General features: G+C 43.6%; 2 protein-coding genes across 9 annotated transcripts in view; both read right to left on the reverse strand.

Annotated features, from left to right (window-relative positions):
• The window catches only part of Zzz3 (zinc finger ZZ-type containing 3), a 69,825-nt gene extending 59,678 nt beyond the window's left edge, over positions 1 to 10,147 (reverse strand). Inside the window, exon 1 of one of the 6 annotated variants that reach the window (XM_075981053.1) lies at positions 9,936 to 10,147. In XM_075981053.1, the coding sequence (XP_075837168.1) occupies positions 9,936 to 10,096 (161 nt within the window). In that variant the 5' untranslated portion in view covers positions 10,097 to 10,147. Of the gene's footprint in view, positions 1 to 2,034; positions 2,158 to 9,311; positions 9,704 to 9,935 lie in introns of those variants that run through there. The other 5 variants (XM_075981054.1, XM_075981052.1, XM_075981055.1 and 2 more) reach the window with 5 other exon arrangements.
• Positions 10,148 to 13,847: 3,700 nt separating this feature from the next.
• Positions 13,848 to 25,475, reverse strand: part of Usp33 (ubiquitin specific peptidase 33) — a 56,962-nt gene continuing 45,334 nt past the window's right edge. For all 3 annotated transcript variants that reach the window (XM_075981047.1, XM_075981049.1, XM_075981050.1), the window contains exons 20-24: positions 25,009 to 25,090; positions 23,560 to 23,668; positions 17,070 to 17,172; positions 15,588 to 15,656; positions 13,848 to 14,958 (exon numbers count right to left, since the gene is read on the reverse strand). In XM_075981047.1, coding sequence (XP_075837162.1) covers positions 14,801 to 14,958; positions 15,588 to 15,656; positions 17,070 to 17,172; positions 23,560 to 23,668; positions 25,009 to 25,090 — 521 coding nt within the window. In that variant the 3' untranslated portion in view covers positions 13,848 to 14,800. The remainder of the gene's footprint in view (positions 14,959 to 15,587; positions 15,657 to 17,069; positions 17,173 to 23,559; positions 23,669 to 25,008; positions 25,091 to 25,475) is intronic.

Here is a 25,475-nt window from a genome sequence, read left to right on the forward strand (position 1 = left end):
AAAGGAGTCCACCATCCCAGAGTCTAGCTGGTGCCTCTCAGTAGCTGAGAAGCAAACCCGGCAGTTAATATTTGCTATGAAGGCTGCCAACACACCTCTCATATACAGATACTGAGCAATGACTAAGCTGGAGGGCTGAATATCCAGGACCTTGGGCAGGGAGGGCCTCATTCCATTCCTGGACAGGGCCAGAGAATCTACAGATCAGTCTACAACAGGGTCTGAAGAGAGGTCAGGTTAAGAGACCTGGGTTCAACTCCTAGCAGCAACACGATACCTCACAGCATTCTGTAACTCCAGTTTCAGGGGATCGGACACCCTCTTTGGCCTTCAAGGTACCCACATACATAAAATAATTTAAAAAAAAAAACCATTAACAGCAAAGATATTCTACTTTCCCATAAGTCCATGGGCTAGACTTTTACTTTATAATTCTATTAGGTACCTTTAAGGACATATCAGTGATAAGACAGCAATTTTCAATACAACCAAAATCCTACAAAACCCAGGAACTCACCTTGAAGATGCCCACACCCGTGTGCTCCACTCCAGCAAGGCTTACTGTCTTCTGAGTACCCTTTGGGCCTATCTCTCATGCCAAAGCCTGTGTTGGAACATCTTTAATGAATTCTGCTTCATTTCAGGCTAGTCCTGAAATTCCTCAAAGTCACAAATCCTAGCTCAGCATGAGTCAAGGCCTGCTGCTGAGGAGAACAGTGCATGCCTCTTGACCCCCAAACACTGACAGCAGAGCCCGAAGAACCCAGGAGCTAAAAGATGGAATAAGTCATGTATGGTGGGGCTGGTGACACAGTTCTGTCATCTCAGCATGGCACATGGGAGGCTGATGACGAGCTTGAGGCTAGTCTCAAAAAGCAAAACAACAAAAACTCTCAAACCAAGCAGGGTGCAATGCAGTGGTATACATGATCCTGCAGTTAGTAGGCTGGGGCAGATTTTCTATTCAGAACCATCTGGAACTATATAATGAAAATCCATCTCAAAAACAAAGTAAAGCAAACCAACCTTTTAAGTGATTTATGAAGCATGACAAACCTTGAGAACCTGTGCTTTATAGTTACAAATTAATCAAAATTTTTTTGGTCAAAGTAGGCTAACAGAAAAGTATGCAGGTCAAGAATGAAAACACTGGGACTAGTTCACCAACACTAATGTTTGTGGGCCGAGAAAGATAATACGCATATGGAATCCTAACAATTGAGAGGCAGAGGCAGGAGATTAGGAGTTCAAAGTCACCCTTGGCTACACAATGAGTTTGGAGCTAGCCTGGGCATCATGGCCCCCATCCCCAAGGCATCTATGAAGTGAGTATAACTGACTAGAACATCTGCTCAAGGATCAGTTTTTCATCACTCGCAATACATAAGCACACACATCCACTGAGACTGATAAACAACTCTAACCATCCCATGTCACTCTGTCCTCTATTATCCATAATATAATGTCCTCCTAAACGTTCCATCAAATCCAGACAGAGCTGGAGAGAGTTCAGCAGTTAACAGTGCTTAAATTATATGCAAGAACTCAGTAATGAATCTTTCCTAATGACTTTAAGTTAAGAGAGCAGAGTGGTACGGGAAGACAAAGGGCTAGCTTCTGCTGCAAAGCCGCACTTCCATCCGAAGGCAGGCTGAAAGCGACACTGACTTGGTAAGGGTCTCCCATGACTCACACAGCAATTTACAACGTGATTTTATAATCTGCGTACAACCATGTGCATAAATATTTTGAATGCAGAACAACTTTAACTTAAATTAGGACTTTTTTTTACTGGAATCTCTCAATAGTCTTTTAATAACTGAAGATTCTACAAGCCACCCCCTAACGCTGGCCCAGGAATCACCACTACCTGAGGAATTCCAAGAATGTAAAGCGAGCTTCCAAGTAATGAAAAGGCACCAGTTTGTCAGGGGCGCTGGACTCCAGTCTTGAGAACAGAATTAAGTGGGGGGAGTAGTTGAGTACTGATACAAGGCAGTAATGACAGAAACTCAAAATACACTGCTTACTTACACTGCATTAGAACAAACGTGTTCTACCAGTCCCTTTGCCGCCCCTCGTACTTCCTGAAAAACGTCTAAGTTAGTGTTGAGATCCCATCTCAGGCTCCAAATGGAAGTGATGAAAGAGTAGCCGTCTCACAACGGTAGAAGTGATGATGGAGTAGCCATCTCACAAGGGTAGAAGTGATGATAGAGTAGCCATCTCACAAGGGTAGAAGTGATGATAGAGTAGCCGTCTCACAAGGGTAGAAGTGATGATGGAGTAGCCGTCTCACAACGGTAGTAGAAGTGATGATAGAGTAGCCATCTCACAAGGGTAGAAGTGATGATGGAGTAGCCGTCTCACAACGGTAGAAGTGATGATGGAGTAGCCGTCTCACAAGGGTAGTAGAAGTGATGATGGAGTAGCCGTCTCACAGCGGTAGTAGAAGTGATGATGGAGTAGCCGTCTCACAACGGTAGTAGAAGTGATGATGGAGTAGCCGTCTCACAGCGGTAGTAGAAGTGATGATGGAGTAGCCGTCTCACAGCGGTAGTAGAAGTGATGATGGAGTAGCCGTCTCACAGCGGTAGTAGAAGTGATGATGGAGTAGCCGTCTCACAAGGGTAGTAGAAGTGATGATGGAGTAGCCATCTCACAATGGTAGAAGTGATGATGGAGTAGCCGTCTCACAACGGTAGTAGAAGTGATGATAGAGTAGCCGTCTCACAAGGGTAGTAGAAGTGATGATGGAGTAGCCATCTCACAATGGTAGAAGTGATGATGGAGTAGCCGTCTCACAGCGGTAGTAGAAGTGATGATGGAGTAGCCGTCTCACAAGGGTAGTAGAAGTGATGATGGAGTAGCCATCTCACAACGGTAGAAGTGATGATGGAGTAGCCGTCTCACAAGGGTAGTAGAAGTGATGATGGAGTAGCCATCTCACAATGGTAGAAGTGATGATGGAGTAGCCGTCTCACAACGGTAGTAGAAGTGATGATGGAGTAGCCGTCTCACAAGGGTAGAAGTGATGATAGAGTAGCCGTCTCACAAGGGTAGAAGTGATGATAGAGTAGCCGTCTCACAAGGGTAGAAGTGATGATGGAGTAGCCGTCTCACAACGGTAGTAGAAGTGATGATGGAGTAGCCGTCTCACAACGGTAGTAGAAGTGATGATAGAGTAGCCGTCTCACAACGGTAGTAGAAGTGATGATGGAGTAGCCGTCTCACAACAGTAGTAGAAGTGATGATGGAGTAGCCGTCTCACAAGGGTAGAAGTGATGATGGAGTAGCCGTCTCACAAGGGTAGTAGAAGTGATGATGGAGTAGCCGTCTCACAAGGGTAGAAGTGATGATGGAGTAGCCGTCTCACAACGGTAGAAGTGATGATGGAGTAGCCGTCTCACAACGGTAGTAGAAGTGATGATGGAGTAGCCGTCTCACAACGGTAGAAGTGATGGAGTAGCCGTCTCACAACGGTAGAAGTGATGATGGAGTAGCCATCTCACAACAGTAGTAGAAGTGATGATAGAGTAGCCATCTCACAACGGTAGAAGTGATGATGGAGTAGCCGTCTCACAACGGTAGTAGAAGTGATGATGGAGTAGCCATCTCACAACAGTAGTAGAAGTGATGATAGAGTAGCCATCTCACAACGGTAGAAGTGATGATGGAGTAGCCGTCTCACAATGGTAGCACAAAAAGCCAAGCACAAGCCGGGCGGTGGTGGCGCACGCCTTTAATCCCAGCACTCGGGAGGCAGAGGCAGGCGGATCTCTGTGAGTTTGAGGCCAGCCTGGTCTACAAGAGCTAGTGCCAGGACAGGCTCCAAAGCCACAGAGAAACCCTGTCTCGAAAAACCAAAAAAAAAAAAAAAAAAAAGCCAAGCACAATGAAGCACACATTCTACGCTGAGATGGACACAACTGTGTGGTTCTGGACATCAAAACTACAGGTTCTCCAGGGGAAGGAAAGAATGGCTAACAGCCAGAGGAAGGGTACAAGACTTTTTGGGCTTCTCAGTGATAACATCCAGTCTGCTCAATCTGTGCAAATCCACTCAGCTGTGAACTTGTAAAAACTTTCTCAGTGTCACACTTTACTGATATTTACATGTTTAAAAGGGAAGGAAGAGGACAGGACCAGGACACCAAGAGGGAAAAGGGTAGACAAAAGGACTGGGTAACCAAAATGGCTAGATTAAATAGGGAAAAGCAGCCCACTCCTTGGGCTGGAGAAGTTTAGGGTACGGGTAGGGATGCCAGTCATTTCCTGTACAGGTAGGGATGGAGAGATACTGAAGAACTTGGTGGGGCAGGTCAGCTTTGACATGTTAATAGACACCCAAGCTAGCCTTTGTTCCAGGTTCCTGAGACCTAAGATGGAAGTAATCACAAACTTCTTAAAGAGATGTTAGTAAGGTAATTCCACAAATCATACGTTTCCAAGAAAATAATCTTGAAAAGTAATCCATCCATATGAACCCAAAGTGTTATTTCACTTCACTTACAAAGAACATAAACTTGATTTTGTTTGTTTGCTTGTTTTTTTGTTTCTCCGTGTAGCCCAGGCTGTCCTGGAACTTGCCCTGTAGATCAAACTGGCCTTAAACTCATGGAGATCTGCCTGCCTCTGCCTCCCAAGTGCTAGAATTAAAGGTGTACGCCACCACATTCCAGGACATAAACTTTTATTTCTAAGTGATAAGTGTATAATAAAGCAGAATGAGACTGGGAGAGTTTGACCCTCAGCACTAAAGGAAGGGGGGGCGGGAATATAACAGACAGGATCTATCTGCCTTGAAGTTTTGTTTGTTTGTTCGGTTTGGTTTGGTTTTTTGAGACAGGGTTTCTGTGTGTAGTTCTGGCTGTCCTAGATCTAGCTCTGTAGACCAGGCTGGCCTAGAACTCCCCGAGATCCCCCTGCCTCTGCCCACCAAGTGATGACTAAAGGTGTGCGCCACCACCACGTGGCCTTCCTTGAACTCACAAATCAACTGAGACAACTAGCTGTGCCATCAAGATGGGTCATCAGATAAAAGCACTTGTCGTCAAGCTTGACAACCTGAATTCAATCCTGAACCCAGACGGTAGGCGGGAACTGTCTCCCCACAAGCTGTCCTCTAACGTACTTGGGTTACCAACGGCTCAAGGCCCAGAATCTCTGCTATGTTACAAATGACCGAGCTCACTGCTGCACAATAAACATTAGATGGAGGACTCTTAACATGTAAGAAAGAAGACTAAGTTTAAAAATGAAAGACACAGGGCTATACAGAGAAACTGTCTCTAAAAAACCAAAATAATACAAAAGACACAGGTGGGACACACCAGTAGACCCATCACTGCTCTGGAGGTGCTTCCTCAAACAGCAGGCGGAGGGAAGGGGTGGAAAGCTGGGATAGCAGCTGAGCTGTGTAATGCTTACCTAGCGTGATTGAAGTGCCAGGTTCAATTCTCAGCACTACAAAGAGGGAGGAGAAATAAACTAGCTTGACCTTCATGCAACATTGTTGTCCTCAGGGAAAGTTAAACAACTCACTCATCCATCAAGACAGAATCAAGACAGAAATTATCATACAACACTATACAGAGAAAGACTACTCGAGTAGAAGACAATAGTAAGGCTAACAAAGTCAAAAACTACCAAGTCCAAAAACAGTGAGTTTCAGCAGCCATACACACCTTCTGGGATTTGCAATGCTAATACTCACGCTTACACTTTTTTTCTAGTATGACAGTGGTTACCAAAGTACTAATTATAGAAAATTATACAAAAAAGTATCACAATTATACTAAAAGCTGCCAAAATACTATTATTGTTTAATGCCAAACTCAATTTTTCTTGAAACAGTTTTCTTTTTAAAGCATCCGCAACATACTTCCATTGGCATTTCTGGCCGTGTACTTTACTATAATCTGCATGAACAATGATTCCATGCAAAATACTTACATTTTCTTCAACTGCAAAATAAGTTATTTGCAAAAGATAATTTACAAAATTAGCCACCAAAAACAGTGTGTAAAACAACAGTTGCAAGAGATTTCTTATTCTTATTAGTCATTTATTAATTTTTTCACTTAAGGATTTTTTTAGGAACGGTTTATCTGTGTAGCTATGGCTTCTTTTTTTTCCTCTGGGTATTTCAAGGATGGGGTTTTCACTCTGCCACCCAGAATGGCCTCGAAATCTCTATGCCCAACCTGGGTCAGCACAGTGATACACTTCTTCCTCACCCTCCAGTGCTGGGATTACAAGCACAAGCGACCATGCCCAGCTCAATTGTCTACTAAAGACTCTACACATTCTCAATTAAATATCTACTTCAGACGGGCAGTGGAGGAGCACGCCTTTAATCCCAGCGCTCGGGTGGCAGAGGCAGGTGGATCTCTGTGAGTTCAAGGCCAGCCTGGTCTACTAGAGCTAGTTCCAGGACAGGCTCCAAAAGCTACAGAGAAACCCTGTCTCAAAAATAAATAAATAAATAAATAAAATGCTTCATCTACTGGCCTTTATTACAAGTGCTACCTAAGTGAACTGCAGACTTGTCTAAGAAACATTTAAGAGTTAGGAATAGTGGTACACCCTGCAGTTACAACCCTTTGAAGGCAGAGGTGGAAATATTGCCATGAGTTCAAAGCCAGCATGGTCTGCACATAGTGCTAAGCTAGTCAAGTTTACACAGTGAGAACCTGTCCAAAAACTAACAGCACCCCCACCCCCACCCTGAAAAGAAGAGCCTGTCAATTCAAGTGTTCCCCCATTCCAAGCTGCCTATTCTTGGGTTCTGGCTATCTGCACCCTCCTTTTCTCTACAGCTTTTACAGCTCCTTGTCACTGTCAAACTATTTGCCTTTTCCATATAACTCAACAGGTCCATTCCTCCACATGCCAACCTGCACTAGACTGATTTTTAAAAAACAAACAAGTACACTGTTTGAGTCGTGTATTTTTTTTTAATTATTATTATTGTAACAGGCTGGATGAACATAGGAGAATTTATATTTAGTAATGAATGCCTGCTGTCCCAGAATTCCAGAGACTGAAGCAAGAGGTTCCTAGATTCCAGTAAAGTCTGAGCTATATTACTTAGTTTTTAAAAGATTTAAAATAGAACTCTATCGCTGCTAAGTTTTTTCAGAAGAATGACAAAAACTATAGATACTTAACATCTTCTAATTAAAGTAGATGTTAGTATTAACTACTGAGGTCTAGCATTCTAGTGAGCTCACTAAATGGCATGGTCAGAGCTGTTACTCTGTGGGGCTAGAAGAGACAGCTTAGCAGTTGAAAGCACTTACTGCTCCCCCAGAGGACCCTTTTGTTCCAAGCACCCTCGTAGTGACTCACAAACACTTGTAACTCCAAGGACTATATTGTGACAGACACCATCACACACACAGAGGCACATACACATAAAATACACATTTTTCTTAAACTTAGAAAATCGTTTTTAAAAAGAACTTACTTTGAGTAAGTAAACTTGTGGGAAAGCCCAATGCACTGACATGTTTTTAGTTTAGAATACATAATATATGATTACATACAGTATGTTAAAAATTATAAAACTCAAGTGGTAATTCCCTTAAATCTTTGTCTTACAAAGACTTTTCTGTGCAAAGCCACCAGCGCCCTAGAACATGTCCACAACAACAACAAAAAAAAGTTCTATTATTGGAGAAATTTTCAGTACACACCACCAAAATATCCACTTAAGGAAGTGTTCACAGGAGACAGACTTTGCACTAAATCGTTTTCTCTAGCTCCCCTTCCTAAAAGACAAACTAAAGCATGGCTCACACAACGATCGGGTATAGGGTAAAAGACTGTGGGACTCTGGTAAACTATAACAAGTAAAAGCATATAGCAATACTTTAGTAGTTTAAAAAGAGACAGATCATGAGCTGGGCAGTGGTGGCGCACGCCTTTAATCCCAGCACTCGGGAGGCAGAGGCAGGCGGATCTCTGTGAGTTTAAGGCCAGCCTGGTCTACAAGAGCTAGCTCGAGCGCAGGCTCCAAAACTACAGAGAAACTCTGGCTCGAAAAACCAAGACAGATCAGCCAGGTGGTGGTGACTCACACGTTTAATCCCAGAAGAGGGAAGGCGGAAGGCAGAGGCAGGAGGATCTCTGTGAGTTGGAAGGCAACCTGGTCTACAGAGGGAGTTCTGGAACAGTCAATGCTACAAAGACCCTGTTTTGAAAAAACGACAAAACAAAAACAAACAAAAAACTAACTTGGTTAAGAGTGCTTACTTCTCTCCCCCCCAACTCGGTCCAGCGTTCTGATCCCCCATCTACTTCATTTCTGCGCGGCTGACAAACTCCTGTAACACCAGCTTCCTAGGGAATCGGATACCCTCTTCTGCCTCCATAAGAACGGCGCACAGGTTCGCATACACTGACCAAGACAGTGTATGTGCTCGGTGTGATGGTAAACGCCAGTCATCTCACCAGTAGGGAAGCTGAGACTGAAGGACTGCAGCAAGTTTTGGGCCTACCTAGTCAGCTCTACGTTTCTAGACTATCCTGGGCTACAAAACGAACCCGCTTCAAAAAAAGAAAAAAACATATGAATAAATTATCTGGTTTCCCGACTGTGCATCTTTCATACTTCTGAATACAAATAAATGAAACGAATACAGTAAACACTTGAGCATGGATACTAGAAGTGGTTAGAGTGGTCACTTTAAGAAAACATGACCTCAAACTTAAGTAGCAAGAATAGCAGGATTTTAATTAAAACAATCCAGTATCATTTTATGCAACCTAGAACCACCACCCCCGAATATCGAAGGGTAACCTCAGTAACACTTAAGAGGCAAAGCCCTACATCGAGCACCTACAGAACAACGATTTTATTCTGCTCTCAGATACTGTCAGGGATGAAGGGGACTCCAAACATTGCCAAAAGCTCCTGTCAACGGCCAGGGTACTGAGAACTAATCAATGGCCAAGTGAGTAACTAACTGATGCCCGGACACAAGCAGAAATGCTCGGCTTTCTCTTGGGCGACCGGAGAAAGATACTGCAGCCACAGGCGACAGAAAAGTAAACAAGGCAGGAATGCTTTAGGGAAAGGGTAACTGGGCAGAAACTGTCTGGAACCACGGCAGAGGGGGTAGCAGCCGAGGGGCAGCGGCCGGCGGGGCAGCTTTCGGCAGGTGGCGGGCGCCTGGGGGCGGGAGGAGCGCAGCGCCCCGACGGCCAGTCGGCACGGCACAGCCGTCGCCGTGAACGGGGTGGCGCGCGCAGGCAAGGCTCCCGGCGACCAGGGCACGCGCCGCGGCCCCTCCCTGACAACTTGCCTGCTGGAAAAAAGAGTTGCAGGTCCCAGGTCCCCGGAACCCGGGGATCCGCCATCCAGCACAACCGCTCTGCCAACCAGGTCCCGCGAGAACCGGGAGTTCTCGCGATACAGACACACTAGCATCTCGCGGGCGTGCTCTGGAACCAACATGGCGGCGGCAAGGGGAGCGAAAAAAATCACTACTTCGGGGCTTTGAGAAGTGTGCTTCGGTCTTGGACGGGAGGGCGGCGGACCGACGGGAGGAGGGGCAAGCCTTCCCCGCCCCGTGCGTCTCCCCCGAGTCCCCCGTGCGGGAGGAGCAGGGCCGGAAGCCGCACGGAGCCCTCCGCCGGCCGAAGACCCACACACCAACCCGAGCTCGACCTCAGCCGGCCTCGCCGCGGGTCACGTGAGCGTCACGTGGGCCGAGCGGCGCGCGCCCGGCGCCTCCGCGGCCCTCCCCGCCCCCTCCGCCGCGCACGCACGCGCGCGCGCCCGGCCCACGTGGGGGCGCCACCGCCTCAGCCACCCCCCTCCCGGCGCCCGTCCGAGGGGCTCCGGTCCCGCGCGTTTCCGCCGCGCTCTCCCCGGGTCTCCCCCCCCCTCCGGCCGGCCCCGCCACGCGCTCCGGAAGCCCGCTCACCTCTCGCGCCGGGCCCGGCCGCTCGGGGAGGCGCCGCCCGCGTGGCCGCCCTCGGCCCCCGCCGCGCACTGGCTCGAGCGCCCTCCGTCGCAGGAAGCTCCACAGCGGCGCCGCGGCGCTTCCAGGTGGGTCCCCGCCTCCCGCTCCTCCACTTCCCGCATCAGCGGCGGCTCCTTCCGGTCCCCTCCTTCCTCCGGGTTGAGATTCGTGGGGCCGGGCGCTCACGGCGCCACCTGGTGGTGACTGCGGCCGCGCTGCCGGCGGGACGGAGGGCGCGCAGGGCTGCTTCCCCGGCGTGGTGGGGACCTCCCGGGCTGCCCTCAGAGGCTGCCCTCCTCCTGTGGGACCTGAGCCGGCTCCCGAGATCAGCCCCGGCTCAGCGATGCTCTCCGCCTCCCGCCTGTGCTCATGCCCTGCCTAGGGCCGACCGCGACCCCAGAGCCCCAGCGCCCCCACCTCTCCCGGGTTTCAGGTCTCAGAAGCCTGTCGGAGGGCGGTCCAGACCACCCGGTTCCCAAGAGCGCTCCTTTAGACGGCACTTTTAGCCGTTACTTGTAAGTGTTCTCGCCACCAAGGATGTAGGAACTTTAAAAGCGGGACGTCTTTTCTCCGGGCGTTTTTCTGACAAATGGCTCAGCACGTAGTAAAAAATGATGGTTACTGGAGCTCAGGTGTGTTTATGTAGCTCAGCGCGTGCGTACCGGACCTGAGCTCTGAGTTCAATCCCTAACACCTGCCTTCAAAGACGCTGTGTTGGGAGTTGAAGAAAGTAGTGCCCGCCGTCAGTAATGGAGGGAAGCGTTTTCTTTGGTTGGATAGCACATAGACTGTCACTCTGAGCTGTGGAAACGCTGACCTAAACCTCTGGCTATGAGATTATGTTCCAAAAATCCCAAGTCCACTGGTGGAGTCTGCTGTTGGAGCTTTTCCCAAAAGTAAAAGTCCTGCTTCAGTGCCTTTGTTTTCCTACCTGAGGCGGTCGTTCTGTTTTTCCAAGCTGTTTTTCGTTCTGTTTTCTTTTTTTTTTTTTTTTTTTTTTTTGGTTTTCCGAGACAGGGTTTCTCTGTACCTTTGGAGCCTGCCCAGGAACTATCTTGTAGACCAGTCTGGCCTCGAACTCACAGAGATCCGCCTGCCTCTGCCTCCGGAGTGCTGGGATTAAAGTCGTGCGCCACTACCGCCCAGCTCGTCCTTTTTTTTTTCAATTGCTGTTAAGTTACTGAGTCATTGAAGTGATCTTGTATTTATTTGTTTTCAGTTGAACCCAAAGTAACATCTCCTACAAGACAAAGGGTGCCAGGTATGTTGTGCTGATGATCACACCTGCAGCCTCCGTTGCCTTAGTCTTCTTAGTAGCCGGGTCTCCAAGGCCTCACCAGAGCACATCCTTCCCATGCTTTTCATTGAACTCTGCTGGAATAGACAAAGATATAAAAATATCATGGTTTTCCCACCAAATTCTGTCCATAATAGCAGGATGCTATCTACATAGGATAGCTCCTGCTGGGGATGGTCAGAACTTACCTCTCTTGCTGCTCAGAGCATTGTCTAGAGCCAGGCACCGGTCGTCAGCCCCAGCCATGCCCTTATCACACCATGTCATCTGTTTCCAAGAGAATTTATGATTGTAATGACAAAGGTCTTGTCATTGATTCCAGCCTGTATCCATCTGTATGATTCAATGAACTAGATGAGGCACTCTATTCAGACCAAGCCTGCCTCTGCCTCCTGAGTGCTGGGGTAAAAGGCATATGCCACCTCTGCCCAGTTCCTATATTCAGATTTTGTTCAGCTTTTTTCTCCTCCAAGTGAATGGTACCAAGAGTGTTCCCTTTTAAGTCCCTGCACCAGCTGCTACCTGAGACCCAGCCTGTGACCTTGCTCACATTGGTGACAAAACACATATTACGCTCTGGAGTTTGTCTTCATTGAGACAAGACCTTATAGTCCAGACTGAGTTAAAGCTTGGAACACTTGATTATCTGCCTCGCAATGCTGAAATTATAGTCTACTAAGCAAATCTGAGGCCAGCCTGAGCTACGTAAGGCCCTGTCTGAGAGAGGGAGAGAGAGAAGAGAAATCTAAAGTTCCTCTGTTTTACAAACCAGGCCTAAGTTTCAGTTTCTTAAACATAGTGCTGTTAACAATACTCCTGACAGCAGGGACAAGGGAGAGAGCATGTACAAGGCCTGTTTCTGCCACAGAGTATCTCAAAGCAATGACCAAATAAGGACAGTTCCGGCAATCCCTTTGAAACATATCCAGATTTGCCCAGGTAAGATGGGAAAAGTAACCCCAACCAGTCAAAAGTATACTAGCGTAACTGTTACTGCTTGACCAAGCATGTTCAAGATGACCTAACTTCCTGGAATTCCCCTAATTGTGCTTAGAAGGAGCCTGTGTGCTACTCTCAGGGTCACCATCTGTACAGGTGGTCGGCCCTGCATGCTGGTAGTTTCCGGAGAATAAACACTTCTTACATACCATTCGAGTCTGGGGGTCTTTCTTCAGTGATTCTGAGATCCTTGAAGAGAGAGAGAGTGCATGGTGCACGGTCAACTTATCTTGAAAGCACTGAGTACTGGCTCAAGATTCAGCTATAGCCCTCACTCAGATTGAAGAAACTTGAATAAGTCTCTCAAAAGGAATGCTAGGGTTGGTGTGTAACTCAATGATAAAAACATTGTGGTTTGATCCTTATAACAAAATACTGAAGAAAAACAAGGAACCAAAGATTTAGTCCTTGGTTAACTGACCCCATTGCTTTAGACCTGGGACAGGGCAGAGACATGATAGCAGAGAAAAGCTGCTGACCCTCAGGGACAGCTAGGAGTCTCAGACAAGTGTAGCCTTCCAAGGCATGCAGCTAGCAGCCTGCTCCCTCCCACTGGTCTCCCTTCTCTCAGCCCATTCAGAATAAACCGATCAGCATTAGCCCATGGGTGATGCTGGCACCTATACCACATCGTATGATGTAGGGTCCAGCCATCTCACACCTCAGCTGGATGGTACTTTAAAATGAGATATACTTCCTGTCCTGCCCGGTTCCTGCAGTCATTAAGTCCCAAAGAAATCACACAGAGGCCTACATCAATTGTAAACTGATTGGCCCATTAGCTCAGACTTTTATTAACTTTTATAACTTATATTAGCCCATTATTCTTATCTGTTAGCCATGTGGCTCATCAGTTGAGCTCACTGTACTCAGTCTCCTGAAGCAGTGTCCCCTAGGGAATTGACATCCCATCAAGGAACAGCACTGACTATCCATTACCAGCAGTTAGTAAGGTGCACTGTTGGAGGCCACTACTTTTAGGCCTTTTGGCCTGGACAAGATGCAATGGCACAGGGCAGTTTGGTTACCTTGTGTTAAGGGGCTGTAGCCAGAAGATCACCTATGATGCTATTTTGCTGTTGTTGTTTTCTCAAGACAGGGTTTCTCTTTTTAGCTTTGGAACTCACTGTCTAGACCAGACTGGTCTCGAACTCACAGATATCCACCTGCTTCTACCTCCCAAGTGCTGAGATTAAAGATGTGTGCCACCACCAACTGGCAGAACATGATAGTATTTAACATGTATAAGATCCTACATTGAAGAAAAAAAAAGTGCTAGAATTAGAAAATTAGTACTCCTAACCCACAGTTGACAGGTTTAGTTTGTAGTTTGCTGCCATTTGAGACAGTCTTGTTTCACAGCCCACACTGGCCTCAAACTCAAATTCCTCCAGCCTGAGCCTCATACTTGAACACAGATGCCAACCACCATGCTGCCCATCTTGAAATGGTTTAATAAACTTTATTACAGCAAAGAACTTCTTTGTTGCATGTTTTCAAATAAGATATGAAGAAAAGCATTAATAACAAATTTCATGCCCTTTTAAAAAAGTCTATCAAATAAATTCAACATTCAGTTTACACATCTTAAAATGATTTTTATTGAATGGGATTTAACAACATTGTTTTTAGACGGTGTGGCTACCGCACACAAAAACAACACTGTCTTGAATGCTGTTGCATAGCCTCGGTGTCACCTAGCACGTTTGTACTTGGAATACAGTTAAGCTCTGACATCACATAATCAAGCAAACAGCAATGCATACTCTTTATTTAGAAAGACTTTGTGCATTTCAGTAAAAAATCATTTTGCAAGTGGTTTCAGCTTTATCAACAGTCTCATTTGACACATTCCATACTTCATGCTCTCAAAATAAAAATTGGCCTAAAACTAGGTTTTTTTTAAGTTACTGACATTAATGAATACCATTCAAGTCTACAGAACTAAAGTTTAACATTTTACATTATAAGCAGCAATAAGTTACTGATTATCTGGTGACAAATTCCATTCAAACTAAATACATCCTGTTACATTCAAAAGACATTTTGTAAATTTTAATATGCAATTTTGTATGCTACAGTGCAAAAGAATTAACATCCTAATGTTTCCTGAGCTTTAGGAAATTAACAATTTTCTGACCACTACTCTCAATTTAAAATAAGCTCCTTACTATGCAAAGCCATGTCAAAACTATACAATTAAATTGGGTTGTTTTGAGAACTGAAAAGATTGGCTTAGGGTAATGAAAAGGTTTTCAAGAAGAAGTATTTACATCACTGAAGAGAGGGCACCTGGGTCTGCCCAGAACCAAGGTCAGAGAACCTAAACAGTACACTGAAAGACATGGTAAGTTATTTAAATATTACCAACTTATATTACACATTTAAACATACCCTCCCATAATGCCCAGTACAAAGGAATAAATGTGACAAAAGGTGAAAAATCAAAGAAATAAACATGCTTTAAGGAATGATTTGAATGCGTGTGCGAGTGCAGACGACTTCTCGTTAGAGCTCTGTACCCTCAAAACTACAACGATCGAGTTTCTACTTCAATCTTCTCCTCTGCTTGCAGTACATCGGGGTCAATATGAACCACCGGAGGTCGAAGGATAACTTCAGGCCCTCCACCATATATGGACTGCAGGAAATTCCATGTTTCTTCTGAAATTTGACCAGAGTCTGCTCCTAAAATTGTGTGCATGCAAAGAACGATGTTTACAAACATGAATATATTGCAGAGATATAAGCTACAACACGTAATACTTTTAAATGTCTAAAGTTGTGTATTCCTCGTTCTTTTTTTTAAAAGCTATGTCTTTAATTTTCAACATTTTTTTATGTTCTGTCTGCATGTATGCCTGCCCACCAGCAGAGGGCACCAGGTCATAGATGGTTGAGAGCCACCGTGTGGTTGCTGGGAATTGAACTCAGGACCTCTGGAAGAGCAGCCAGTGCTCTTAACCTCTGAGCCATCTCTCCAGTCCTATTCCTAGTTCTTACCTACAACTCTAAAACCCTCCCACAACTAACACACACTGCTTTCCCACCCTTTGTTCTACTGTAAGCCTGAACATCTCTGAATTAGGTTAATTAAAATAACAGGATGACTGGTTAGTATTTCTACCAGTGAGAAATCATCACAAGTAAAGGTTTCAGCATTAATTAAAGCATGTGGTGCAGGCCCGTGATCCCCACACGTGGCAGGGAGAAACAGGAGGATCACAAGTTAAACCCATTCTGGGCTACATGGCACATTCAAGGCCAGTCTGGGGTACACTGAAAAGAAACTCTGTGTGTTTATTAAACAAACTTACCTTGCTTGAGCATCACATTACCACATTTAGTGACTGCAATTTTAGTGTTGTCGATAGGACCTGGAGGATCTAAATCAAAATGATAAAAGAATTATAAAATAAACACGTTCAAAGAAATGCTGCAAAGAAGTACATAATTTTATAGCTGAAATGACTGAGAACTACCAATAAAATCTAGTTAGTTATTTACTTACTTTTTATGAAATGCCATCTATTTTAAGTATCTTCCCAGCTTTGGGGATTTCAGTTGACCCAAAAACAACCAAGAAAGGTGAGAGGTCACCCAGCAACAAAGTCTAACAGTTTCTTAAGTGCTCACTGGGAACTGCACGTCAGATATTTCTTATGCTATACAAAACCTTTGTAATATAAAAAAATATAAAATTCTCAGTTCCAAGTTTACTTATTTAAACCAAAATCATTATAAAATGAAATATTAAGAAGCCTCTTTTCTTTGAACATGAAAGTGCAGTACTTCTCCATTCTCAAAAAGCTCCCAACAGACACGAGGAAGGAAAATAGGCATACGGTTTTAATATATGTGTGGTCTGCTTTTGCATAATACACTGTTTAAAATACAGTTGAAGGGGCAGTCCAGGAGGACCAGTAGAACAAAGTATAATGCCATTATGTTTAAAATTGCCATAATTAAGTCCATCACTTTGTTTGCTAACTTAAAAAGTAAACCAAGAAATTCAAATACATACATACATTTTTGTAAGCAACTCAACATATGAAGAACAGCTTATTTTCAAATTATTATTATTAATAGTAGTACTAGTATTGAAATAGATTCTCACTGTATAATCCTGGCTATGTGGAAGAGGCTGGCCTTAACTCCTCAGATGTCCCTGCCTCTGCCTCCCCAATGCTAGGATTAAAGGCATGCACCAGGCCTTATCTTCAAATTTTTATACATAATTATTTTTAAAAGGTCCACACTGTGTTCCACTGTACTAGATAAACTATAACTGACTCACCATTCTGTTGTGTGATATTTTAAGGTTTTTCTTTATCCGGGTTGGGAGAAGGTGGTCTTTGTGAGATGAAGTCTATTACACAGCATTTACTATGTAGACCAGGCTGGCCTCTAAAGTTTATCAGCATTAAGATTAAATTTATTTATGTATCTGTGTATGGGATGTGTGTGCCAGTGCCAATGGAGATGAGAAACAGGTGTCAGACTCCCCTGGAGCTGGAGCAAGAGGTGGTGATGAACTGACTGACGCAGATTCTGTCCCCAGAGGAGCGACAAGTGCTCTTAACTGCCAAGTCACCTGTCTAGCCACTGGTATTAAAATTAAAGGCAATTTTAATTTTTTTATTCTTGCCTTAAGTAATAATTACAAGTTCACAGCAATAAGACTATAAACTAGAATATAAGTTCCCTGAAATCATAGGTCGTTTTTGTTCACTAGTATAATCTCCAGTAATCACAGAATTAACAAAACATAGCTAAGAAACTTTGAGTTCAGCACTTACCTCCGTCCTTACCCTTCACGAAACTCTCCCATTCTCTAAACCACTGCATACTAATACAATAAAAAGTTGCCGGAGAGTCCTCCTCTTGAAATGCTCTGTTGAGCTACAGAGAGAAAAAGTCAGACACCTAGTATCTGGAACTTGAGATATTCTCCTTCAGCATCCAACAAGGTAATTTTTCTCATACACCCGAGGTTATCTTAGTTCTAACAGGGCAGTCTATCAATAAGTGACTCTAGATTATGTCTCAGAATATAACAAACATACAAAAGAGGAGCATGAGAAACAGGATAAGAGAAGATGACTGAGGCAAAGAATTCACTAAATACTTTGTATGTTTATTAAAAAAAATCTTTCACCATAGCCAACCTTAAAAAAAAGTAAAGATCAAATGGCTAGAAACACTGGTATAAAAAAGAGGTGCAATTAACAGGGCCTCAAAAGAATAATAAAGAGTATTTAGAATTTGTCTAATAACATCAGCATTTCCTGTTGGGCACAAAATAACAACGACATATACTAGATAAGGACAGACAACCAAATTCAGACTGCCAGTTCTTTAAGACTTTTAAATTGTTTTGTGTGTGCCTAATACCCTCCTAATTCTCAGGCGTCTGCAGTGATCACACACACACTTTTCTATTTACAGCTATTGATGTCACTGTCTCTCACCCCTATGAGCCTTTCCTTCAACTCCACCGCAGTTGAGCTCTCTTGACCGCTTCAGCCCCTCACACTGCTCTCAAGCTCTTTAAACCTTACTCAACACTTTGTCCTTCCCTATAGATTTTTTTAAGAAAATAGCTCATATAGCCCAGGTAGCCTCAAATTCCAGATACCCACGTGACCCCCAAAAGTTATGATTACAGGCATGTGTCACCACGCCCAGCTGCTCTTGACCCTTTAATATTTACCCAGTTCAAGTATGCTGAGGCACTCAAAACCTACTTACATGGGATCCATAAAACACAATACGAAAAATTCTGGGTCTGTGTATGGTGTTTCTAAAAAAAAAAAAATAAGACCTGGACATGGTCAAAACAACCCTGTATAAAGGGGCTGGAGAGATGGCTCAGAGGTTAAGAGCACTAGCTGCTCTTCCAAAGGTCCTGAGTTCAATTCCCAGCAACCACATGGTGGCTCACAACCATCTGTAATGAGATCTGGTGCCTCTTCTGGTGTATATATGTTAACAGAACATTGTATGCATAATAAATAAATAAATCTAAAAAAAAAACAGCCCTGTACAATAAAGGAACTTCTGGAGGCATCACAATCCCTGACTCCAAATTGTACTACAGAGCTACAGTACTGAAAACAGACTGGTATTGGCATAAAAATAGACAGGAGGACCAATGGAACTGAATCGGAGACCTGAATATCAAGTCACATACTTTAGAACACCTGATTTTTGACAAAGAAGAAAAAATATAAAATGGAAAAAAAAAGAAAGCATATTCAACAAATGATTGAATAACTGGATATCAACATGTAAAAGAATAAAATAGATCCATATTTATTGCCGTGCATAAAATTCAAGTCCAAATGGATCAAAAACCTCAACATAAAACCAACCACACTGAACCTCATAGAAGAGACAGTGGGAAGTACATTTGAATACATTAGCACAGGAGATCACTTCTTAAATATGACCCCAATAGCACAGACACTGAGAAAAACAATAAATGGGACCCCATGAAACTGAAAAGGTTTTGTAAAGCAACGGACACAGTCAACAAGACAAAACGGCAGCCTACATAATGGGGAAAGATCTTCACCCACCCCACATCAGACAGAGGTCTGATCTTTAAAATACACAAAGAACTCAAGAAATTGGTCATCAAAAGAACAAATAATCCAATTTAAAAAAAATGGAGTACAGACCTAAACAGAGAACTCTCAACAGAGGAATCTAAAATGGCTAAAAGACATTTAAGGAAATGTTCAACATCCTTAGCCATCAGAGAAATGCAAATCCAAACAACTCTGAGATTCCATCTTACACCTGTAAGAATGGCCAAGATCAAAACCACTGATGACAATTTATGCTGTGTGGTAAAGGGAACACTCCGTGATTGCTGGTGGGAGTGCAAACTGGTAGAGCTGCTTTGGATTTCAGTATGGTGATTTCTTAGAAAATCAGGAAACAACCTACCTCAAGACCCCAGCAATACTACTTTTGGATATATACCCAAAGATGCTCAATCATACCACAAGGACATGTGCTCAACCATGTTTCATAGCAGCTTTGTTTGTCATAGCCAAAACCTGGAAACAGCCTAAATGCCCCTCGACTGAAGAATGGATAAAGACGATGTGGCACATTTATGCAATGGAGTACTACACAGTGGGGGGGGGGGGTAAATTGATGGATCTAGAAGACAGTGTATTGAGTGAGGTAACCCAGATCCAGAAAGACAAATATAGAATGTACTCACTCATAAGTGGCTTTTAGACATAAAAAGCAAAGAAAAACGAGCCTACAATTCACAATCCCAGAGAACCTACACAACAAAGAGGGCCCTAAGAGAAACATACATGGATCTAATCTACATGGGAAGTAGAAAAAGATAAGATCTCCTGAGTAAACTGGGAGCATGGGGATCATGGGACAGGTAGAAGGGAAGGGAGTGGAGAAAAATATATAGCTCAATAAAAACAATGTTTAAAAAAAGACCTGGGCATGGTGACATATAATCCCAGCACATTGGGGGTAAATGCAGGAAGAACAAACATTCAAAGCTAGCCTAGAATACAGAGACCCTGTCTCAATAATAAAGAAATCAAGGCAGGCCAGCAAGATGGCTCAATGAGTTTAGACACCACCAAGCCTGGTGACCAGTTGGATCCCTATGATTCATATAGTGGAAGCAAAGAACCAACTCCCTTAAGCTGTCTTTCACATACGTGGAATGTCAAAGTCATCACTGGTGTCTGTTACTTCTAAACCCTAAGGTCCTATGCTCACTTCATTTTCTCTGGTTTTTGGTTTGGTTCTTCAAACTGATCCTATCTGCTTTCTCAAGTTTCCAGAAACTCCACTTGTTTCCAGAGCACCTATTTCTGACCAAGCTGTTTATGACCTGGATATGAAATGTCCCCCAAAGGGTTATCCCTTAGGCTGGCAGTGGAACTGGGTATCATCTACATAACGCTGCTTTTGCATGGTGTAAAATGTAACAAGAACCTTAGAAGCTTATATCAAGGTTACAAAAAGCCATGGAGGGAAGGCAATGTGTAGCAGGGTCAGAGTCCACGTAAGGAGGCCCTGAAAAGACTAAGTTGCACTTGCCTTTATGCAAGAAACGTGCGATGTTTGCCAGGAAAGCTAATGGCACTGGGTGCAACCAGCCAAGAAAGGTCATATTTATCACATGCAATGGAATATAATCCTTAAGATTCTTTCATATTATTGCTTATGGGGTTGGAGATATGAAACTCTGTCTTGTGTAGTCAGGCCAGCCTCAAACTAGTACTATATTGTTGAAGAGGATGTTGATTCCTATCATTCTCCTTTTTCCATAGGAATGCTCCACAGCAGGCTCTCTGTGTTGTTTTTTGAGTTTTCCTAGATAACCAAGTTGGCCTCAAGTGTTCAGATACAGGTATATGCCAGGACACTTGACTTACACCATGGGCTTTCCATTGCTGAACAGTATCCCTCTGTACAACTCTAAGACATTTTGTTACTGATCTGATAGCTTTTGAACATTCCACTGTTCCCACTTTAGGGTAACTTGTGAGCAAGACCGCTAAGGAGTTTTGTTTACAGCTTCTATGTGAACATAAGTTGTCATTTTCTCTGTAGTAAATACTTGCGAACAAGGCTGCTTAGAGTCATAGACTAAGTGTTAAATCTATTTTTAAAAAAAGCAAACAAACAAACAAAAAACCCCAACCTACCAGGCTAGGCATATAGCTCCGTGGTAAATCACTTACCTAGCATTTTAATCTCTAATACCATAAAACAAATAAGCAAACAAATAACACATACCAGACTGCTATATCATTTAACTTGTGATCTCTTAAATTGCCATCATGGAGGAAAAAAGCTCACAAGCCCCCATGTCTAGTTGAGGAACTATTGACAACTGGTGGCTTCTGGAATAGAGAGAAAGTTTTCTTTCTTTTTCTTTTTTTAGATTTATTTATTATGTACACAGTATTCTATTTGCATGTTTGCCTACACGCCAGAAGAGGGCATCAGATCTCATTATAGATGGTTGTGAGCTGCCATGTAGTTGCTGGGAATTGAACTCAGGACCTTTGAAGAACTCAGGAAGCCAACAGTGCTCTGCGTCTGAGCCATCTCTCCAGCCCAAGAAAGTAGTCTTTTGTTTAAGGGTATTGTCCATTAGGTAGACCATAGTACAATGACAGCCCTACACTCATGAGTACATGAGAAGCAGAAATTGCCTCAGTGGGTTATTTTTTAAAAAGGGATGGGTTGGTAGTGGTGTATGTCTTTAATACCAGGACTCTCAGGCAGTAAAGGAAGGCAGCTTTCTAAAACTTTAAAACCAGCCTGGTTCACATAGTGAGTTTCAAGACAGCCAAGAGTAAGTACACAGTGAGTCTGTGTGTTGAGAGAGAGAGAGAGAACAGGTGAGGTGTAGGAGTGGATCTGGGAGGAACAGGAGTAGATAAGTTGAAAATACACTGTATTTTCACATGTACAATGCAATTATGATATTCTCAAAGAAAAGCACTGCCACCAGATTTCGCCTATGTTGCTTCTGATCATGGAATTAATTTTATACAAAGAAGAAAAGGTCTCACATCCATAAGGTTCACTGATCTTACCACAGGCTGCCACCCAAAAGCTGCTAGTCTGTAAAAGACTCAATTTCTGTACCTGATAGCAACAGTTTGCAGGCTTGAGAGTGTTCTATGTACTATGGTACATGCCCCCACTCTGGAAGTCAGTAACTTGTCTTCCCCATCAGTAGAATTTACAATGCTAAAAGTGGGTTATGGATGAAGAAAACCCACCCGCAACTTCCTACACTGGCACTCACAAAAACGTTCTCCCTATAGCCAGAACTCGAGCCTCTCCTGCTTCAGAGGATTTAGTTCCACAGGAAAAGTAGTTTTCATGGGACTGACTGGTCCCTGGTATAGTCCCTTGACTATACTGTGTTTTTCAGGTCACTGACCCAACTGGGAAAGAGGAATTAAGAGTTCAAAATACTGGCTAAAATGATTAAGCTCAGTTACAGTGACTGCTTCCCAAATTATATTACACAAATGACGACTACACAAGAGCTGAGAGCTGAGAGCTAGGAAACAAGTGACGTGAGGGTGGGGTGCTGGCACTTCCCTTAACCTCAGCACTTGGGAGAAGGACCAAGCAGACCTGGTCTACACAGCAAGTTCCAGGCCAGACAGTACTACATGAAGACTTGTCCTAAACCAGGCGGTGGTGGATCTATGAGTTCCAGGCCAGCCTGATCTACAGAGTGAGTTCAAGGACAGCCAGGGCTACACAGAAACCATGTCTTGAAAAACAACAATAAAAAGACCTTGTCTTAAAAATTTAACAGAAACTCCATTTTCTGTAGAATATTCCAAAGATAAATGATCACAAAATTGGTAACTGAAAAGGGAAATTTGTTTTTCACAGTTCTGGAAACAAGCATCCAACATCAAAGTGCTCAGAGCACTGTTCCTGAAGATCTAGAGCCTCCACTTCCTCCTCCTTCAATCTGCCCTCCATCCTGCCATAGTACTCTGTCCCTTCTCTGTGTATCCTGAAAGGGACACTGACTGGATTTAGGTTTTATACAAACTTCTCAGGATGATTTCAACTCAAAATCCTATGCAAACGCTCTTTTCAAGGTGTCATTGTCATTAAGGTCAATTCACAAAAGGCACAACATGGAAGAGCCTTTTAGGATCCAATATTCAATTGCATACAAATACTATTCAGGCCGGGCGGTGGTGGCGCACGCCTTTAATCCCAGCACTCGGGAGGCAGAGGCAGGCGGATCTCTGTGAGTTCGAGGCCAGCCTGGACTACAAGAGCTAGTTCCAGGACAGGAACCAAAAGCTACAGAGAAACCCTGTCTCGAAAAACAAAAAAAACAAAAAACAAATACTATTCAGTATTCCTATAATCTTTTACCAGAGGTTAAAACTTAACCTTACAAAAATCTAACAATTAAGACTATTGAGGGTCCAGACCCTTTGAGAATGAACATGCAGGTTCCTTTAGCAATCAACAGCCACAACCAGCTGCAGCCTGCACAGACTACAGACAACTCTAATGAGAGAACATACAATTTGGGAAGTAAAACTTCTTGCCATGGCAAATGCACAGGAAACAGAAATGCGCCCACAGGAAGACGAGAAGCAGAACTGTGGAGAACCGAGCAAGGCTGTCACAGCCGCGCAGGCAGGACCTGACGCCCACTGCGGCTCTCTCACCGCGACTGCAGGCTGGCCATCTCTAGCTTACATAGCTTACAATTTGAAAGTGTTACATCTTTACCCGAATAAAAATTTCCAGTTCAGTTTTTCTTCGTTTCTCAATCTTCTCAGCCTCGATCTGGCAGGTGTGACAGATGTACAGGTGGTTGACTGCGGGTCCTCCTCCATACCTAGACACAGAGAGCGCAGGTCACAACTGCAGAAGGCCCGTGCTCGAGGACACTGCTGCTAGCTTTTTGTTTTTTAAATATTTATTTATTATGTATACAATATTCTGTCTGTGTGTATGCCTGCAGGCCCGAAGAGGGCACCAGACCTCATTACAGATGGTTGTGAGTCACCATGTGGTTGCTGGGAATTGAACTCCCGACCTTTGGAAGAACAGTCAGTGCTCTTAACCGCTGAGCCATCTCTCCAGCCCTGCTGCTAGCTTTTTAATCAGTGTTTAAATTGCCAGTTACAAATAAGTCCTGGGGCTGGCAAGATGGTGCAGTGGGTCTTAAAATAAGTTCTGAGTTTGTTCCTCAAGACCCTATGAAGGACTCAAAGCACTGTCTCCCTCCAGCTGCCCTCAGGTCTCCACCCGTGCTCCATAGCATGCATGCATGCATACATTACATAGCATAGCACACATTCACAGAATTACTTTAAAAAAATAAAAAATTTAAAGAATAAATCCTATAGGAAAATTCTCAAAGGAATATAAAAAAAAATCACATTACAAACTCCACTGTATGTGTCCCAGGGCAAACAGCACTGTCCATGTGACACCTACCCTGCTTTATCTACCTTTCATCTTGCCCTTACAGCTGCCTCTGCTACAGTATTAAAGGGTTCAAAGATGGGGCTGGAGAGATGGCTTAGAGGTTAAGAGCACTGACTGCTCTTCCAGAGGTCCTGAGTTCAATTCCCAGCAACCACATGGTGGCTCACAACCATCTGTAATGATATCTGGTGCCCTCTTCTGGCATGCGAGCATACATAGAAGGAATGTTGTATACATAATAAAATAAATAAATCTTTAAAAAAAAAAGGGGGGGGGGTTCAAAGATTAGCACAAAATATTCATAGTTATGCAAGCAAATTTTAATCAAATGAAGTCTTCCCATGCTTGAGTTAAAAGCACTTAATGAGTGCATTTTAATATTTAATTTAAAATGCTTAGAATGGAAATAACATTTAAAAACTTTATAATTTGGGAAGATATCCAATATTAGTAGCATAGTGTACAACTATGAGAAATTTTGGTATTGGGGAGATGTATCATCCTTTAACGTACAAAATATACTACAACATATCTATAGATAATCATAAAATCACCATTATTTAGACTAAGGCCTCACAAACTAAGTCTTCCTACTAATACTTTAGAGTGACTAAATTAAGAAAAGGAATGTTCTTCCTAGGCATCAAATAACACAACACACTGGGCAGCTGTGACAGAACCCAACCCTTCTGTAACTGCTCTCACTTGCTTTACGACACCATACTGTTGAATTCAACAACAAACCTGCTATAGAGGTTATCCCAAATGTTCTGAGGCAGCATCAAAACTAAGTCTTCAATGTAACTAGCTTTTCGTGGAGGAATACCTAAAAAACATAGTTAACAAGTATACTTAATTTTTACTTTTTAAGCCACGCGATGGTGGCGCACGCCTTTAATCCCAGCACTCGGGAGGCAGAGGCAGGCAGATCTCTGTGAGTTCGAGACCAGCCTGGTCTACAGAGCTAGTTCCAGGACAGGCTCCAAAGCCACAGAGAAACCATGTCTCGAAAAACCAAAAAAAAAAAAAATTTAATTTCTTTATATGACTTTCAATAACTAACTTTTGCAGTGCTAGAGACTAAATCAAAAGTTTACTCAAGTAAAGCAAACACTCCCACACAAAAAGCCTTTGTTTGGTTGGTTTTGGTTTTTTGAGACCAAGTTTCTCTGTGTAACAGCACTGGCTGTCCTGGAACTCGCTCTGTAGAC

The sequence above is a fragment of the Microtus pennsylvanicus genome, chromosome 7, assembly GCF_037038515.1.
Source record: "Microtus pennsylvanicus isolate mMicPen1 chromosome 7, mMicPen1.hap1, whole genome shotgun sequence".
NCBI classification, from domain to species: Eukaryota; Metazoa; Chordata; class Mammalia; order Rodentia; family Cricetidae; genus Microtus; species Microtus pennsylvanicus.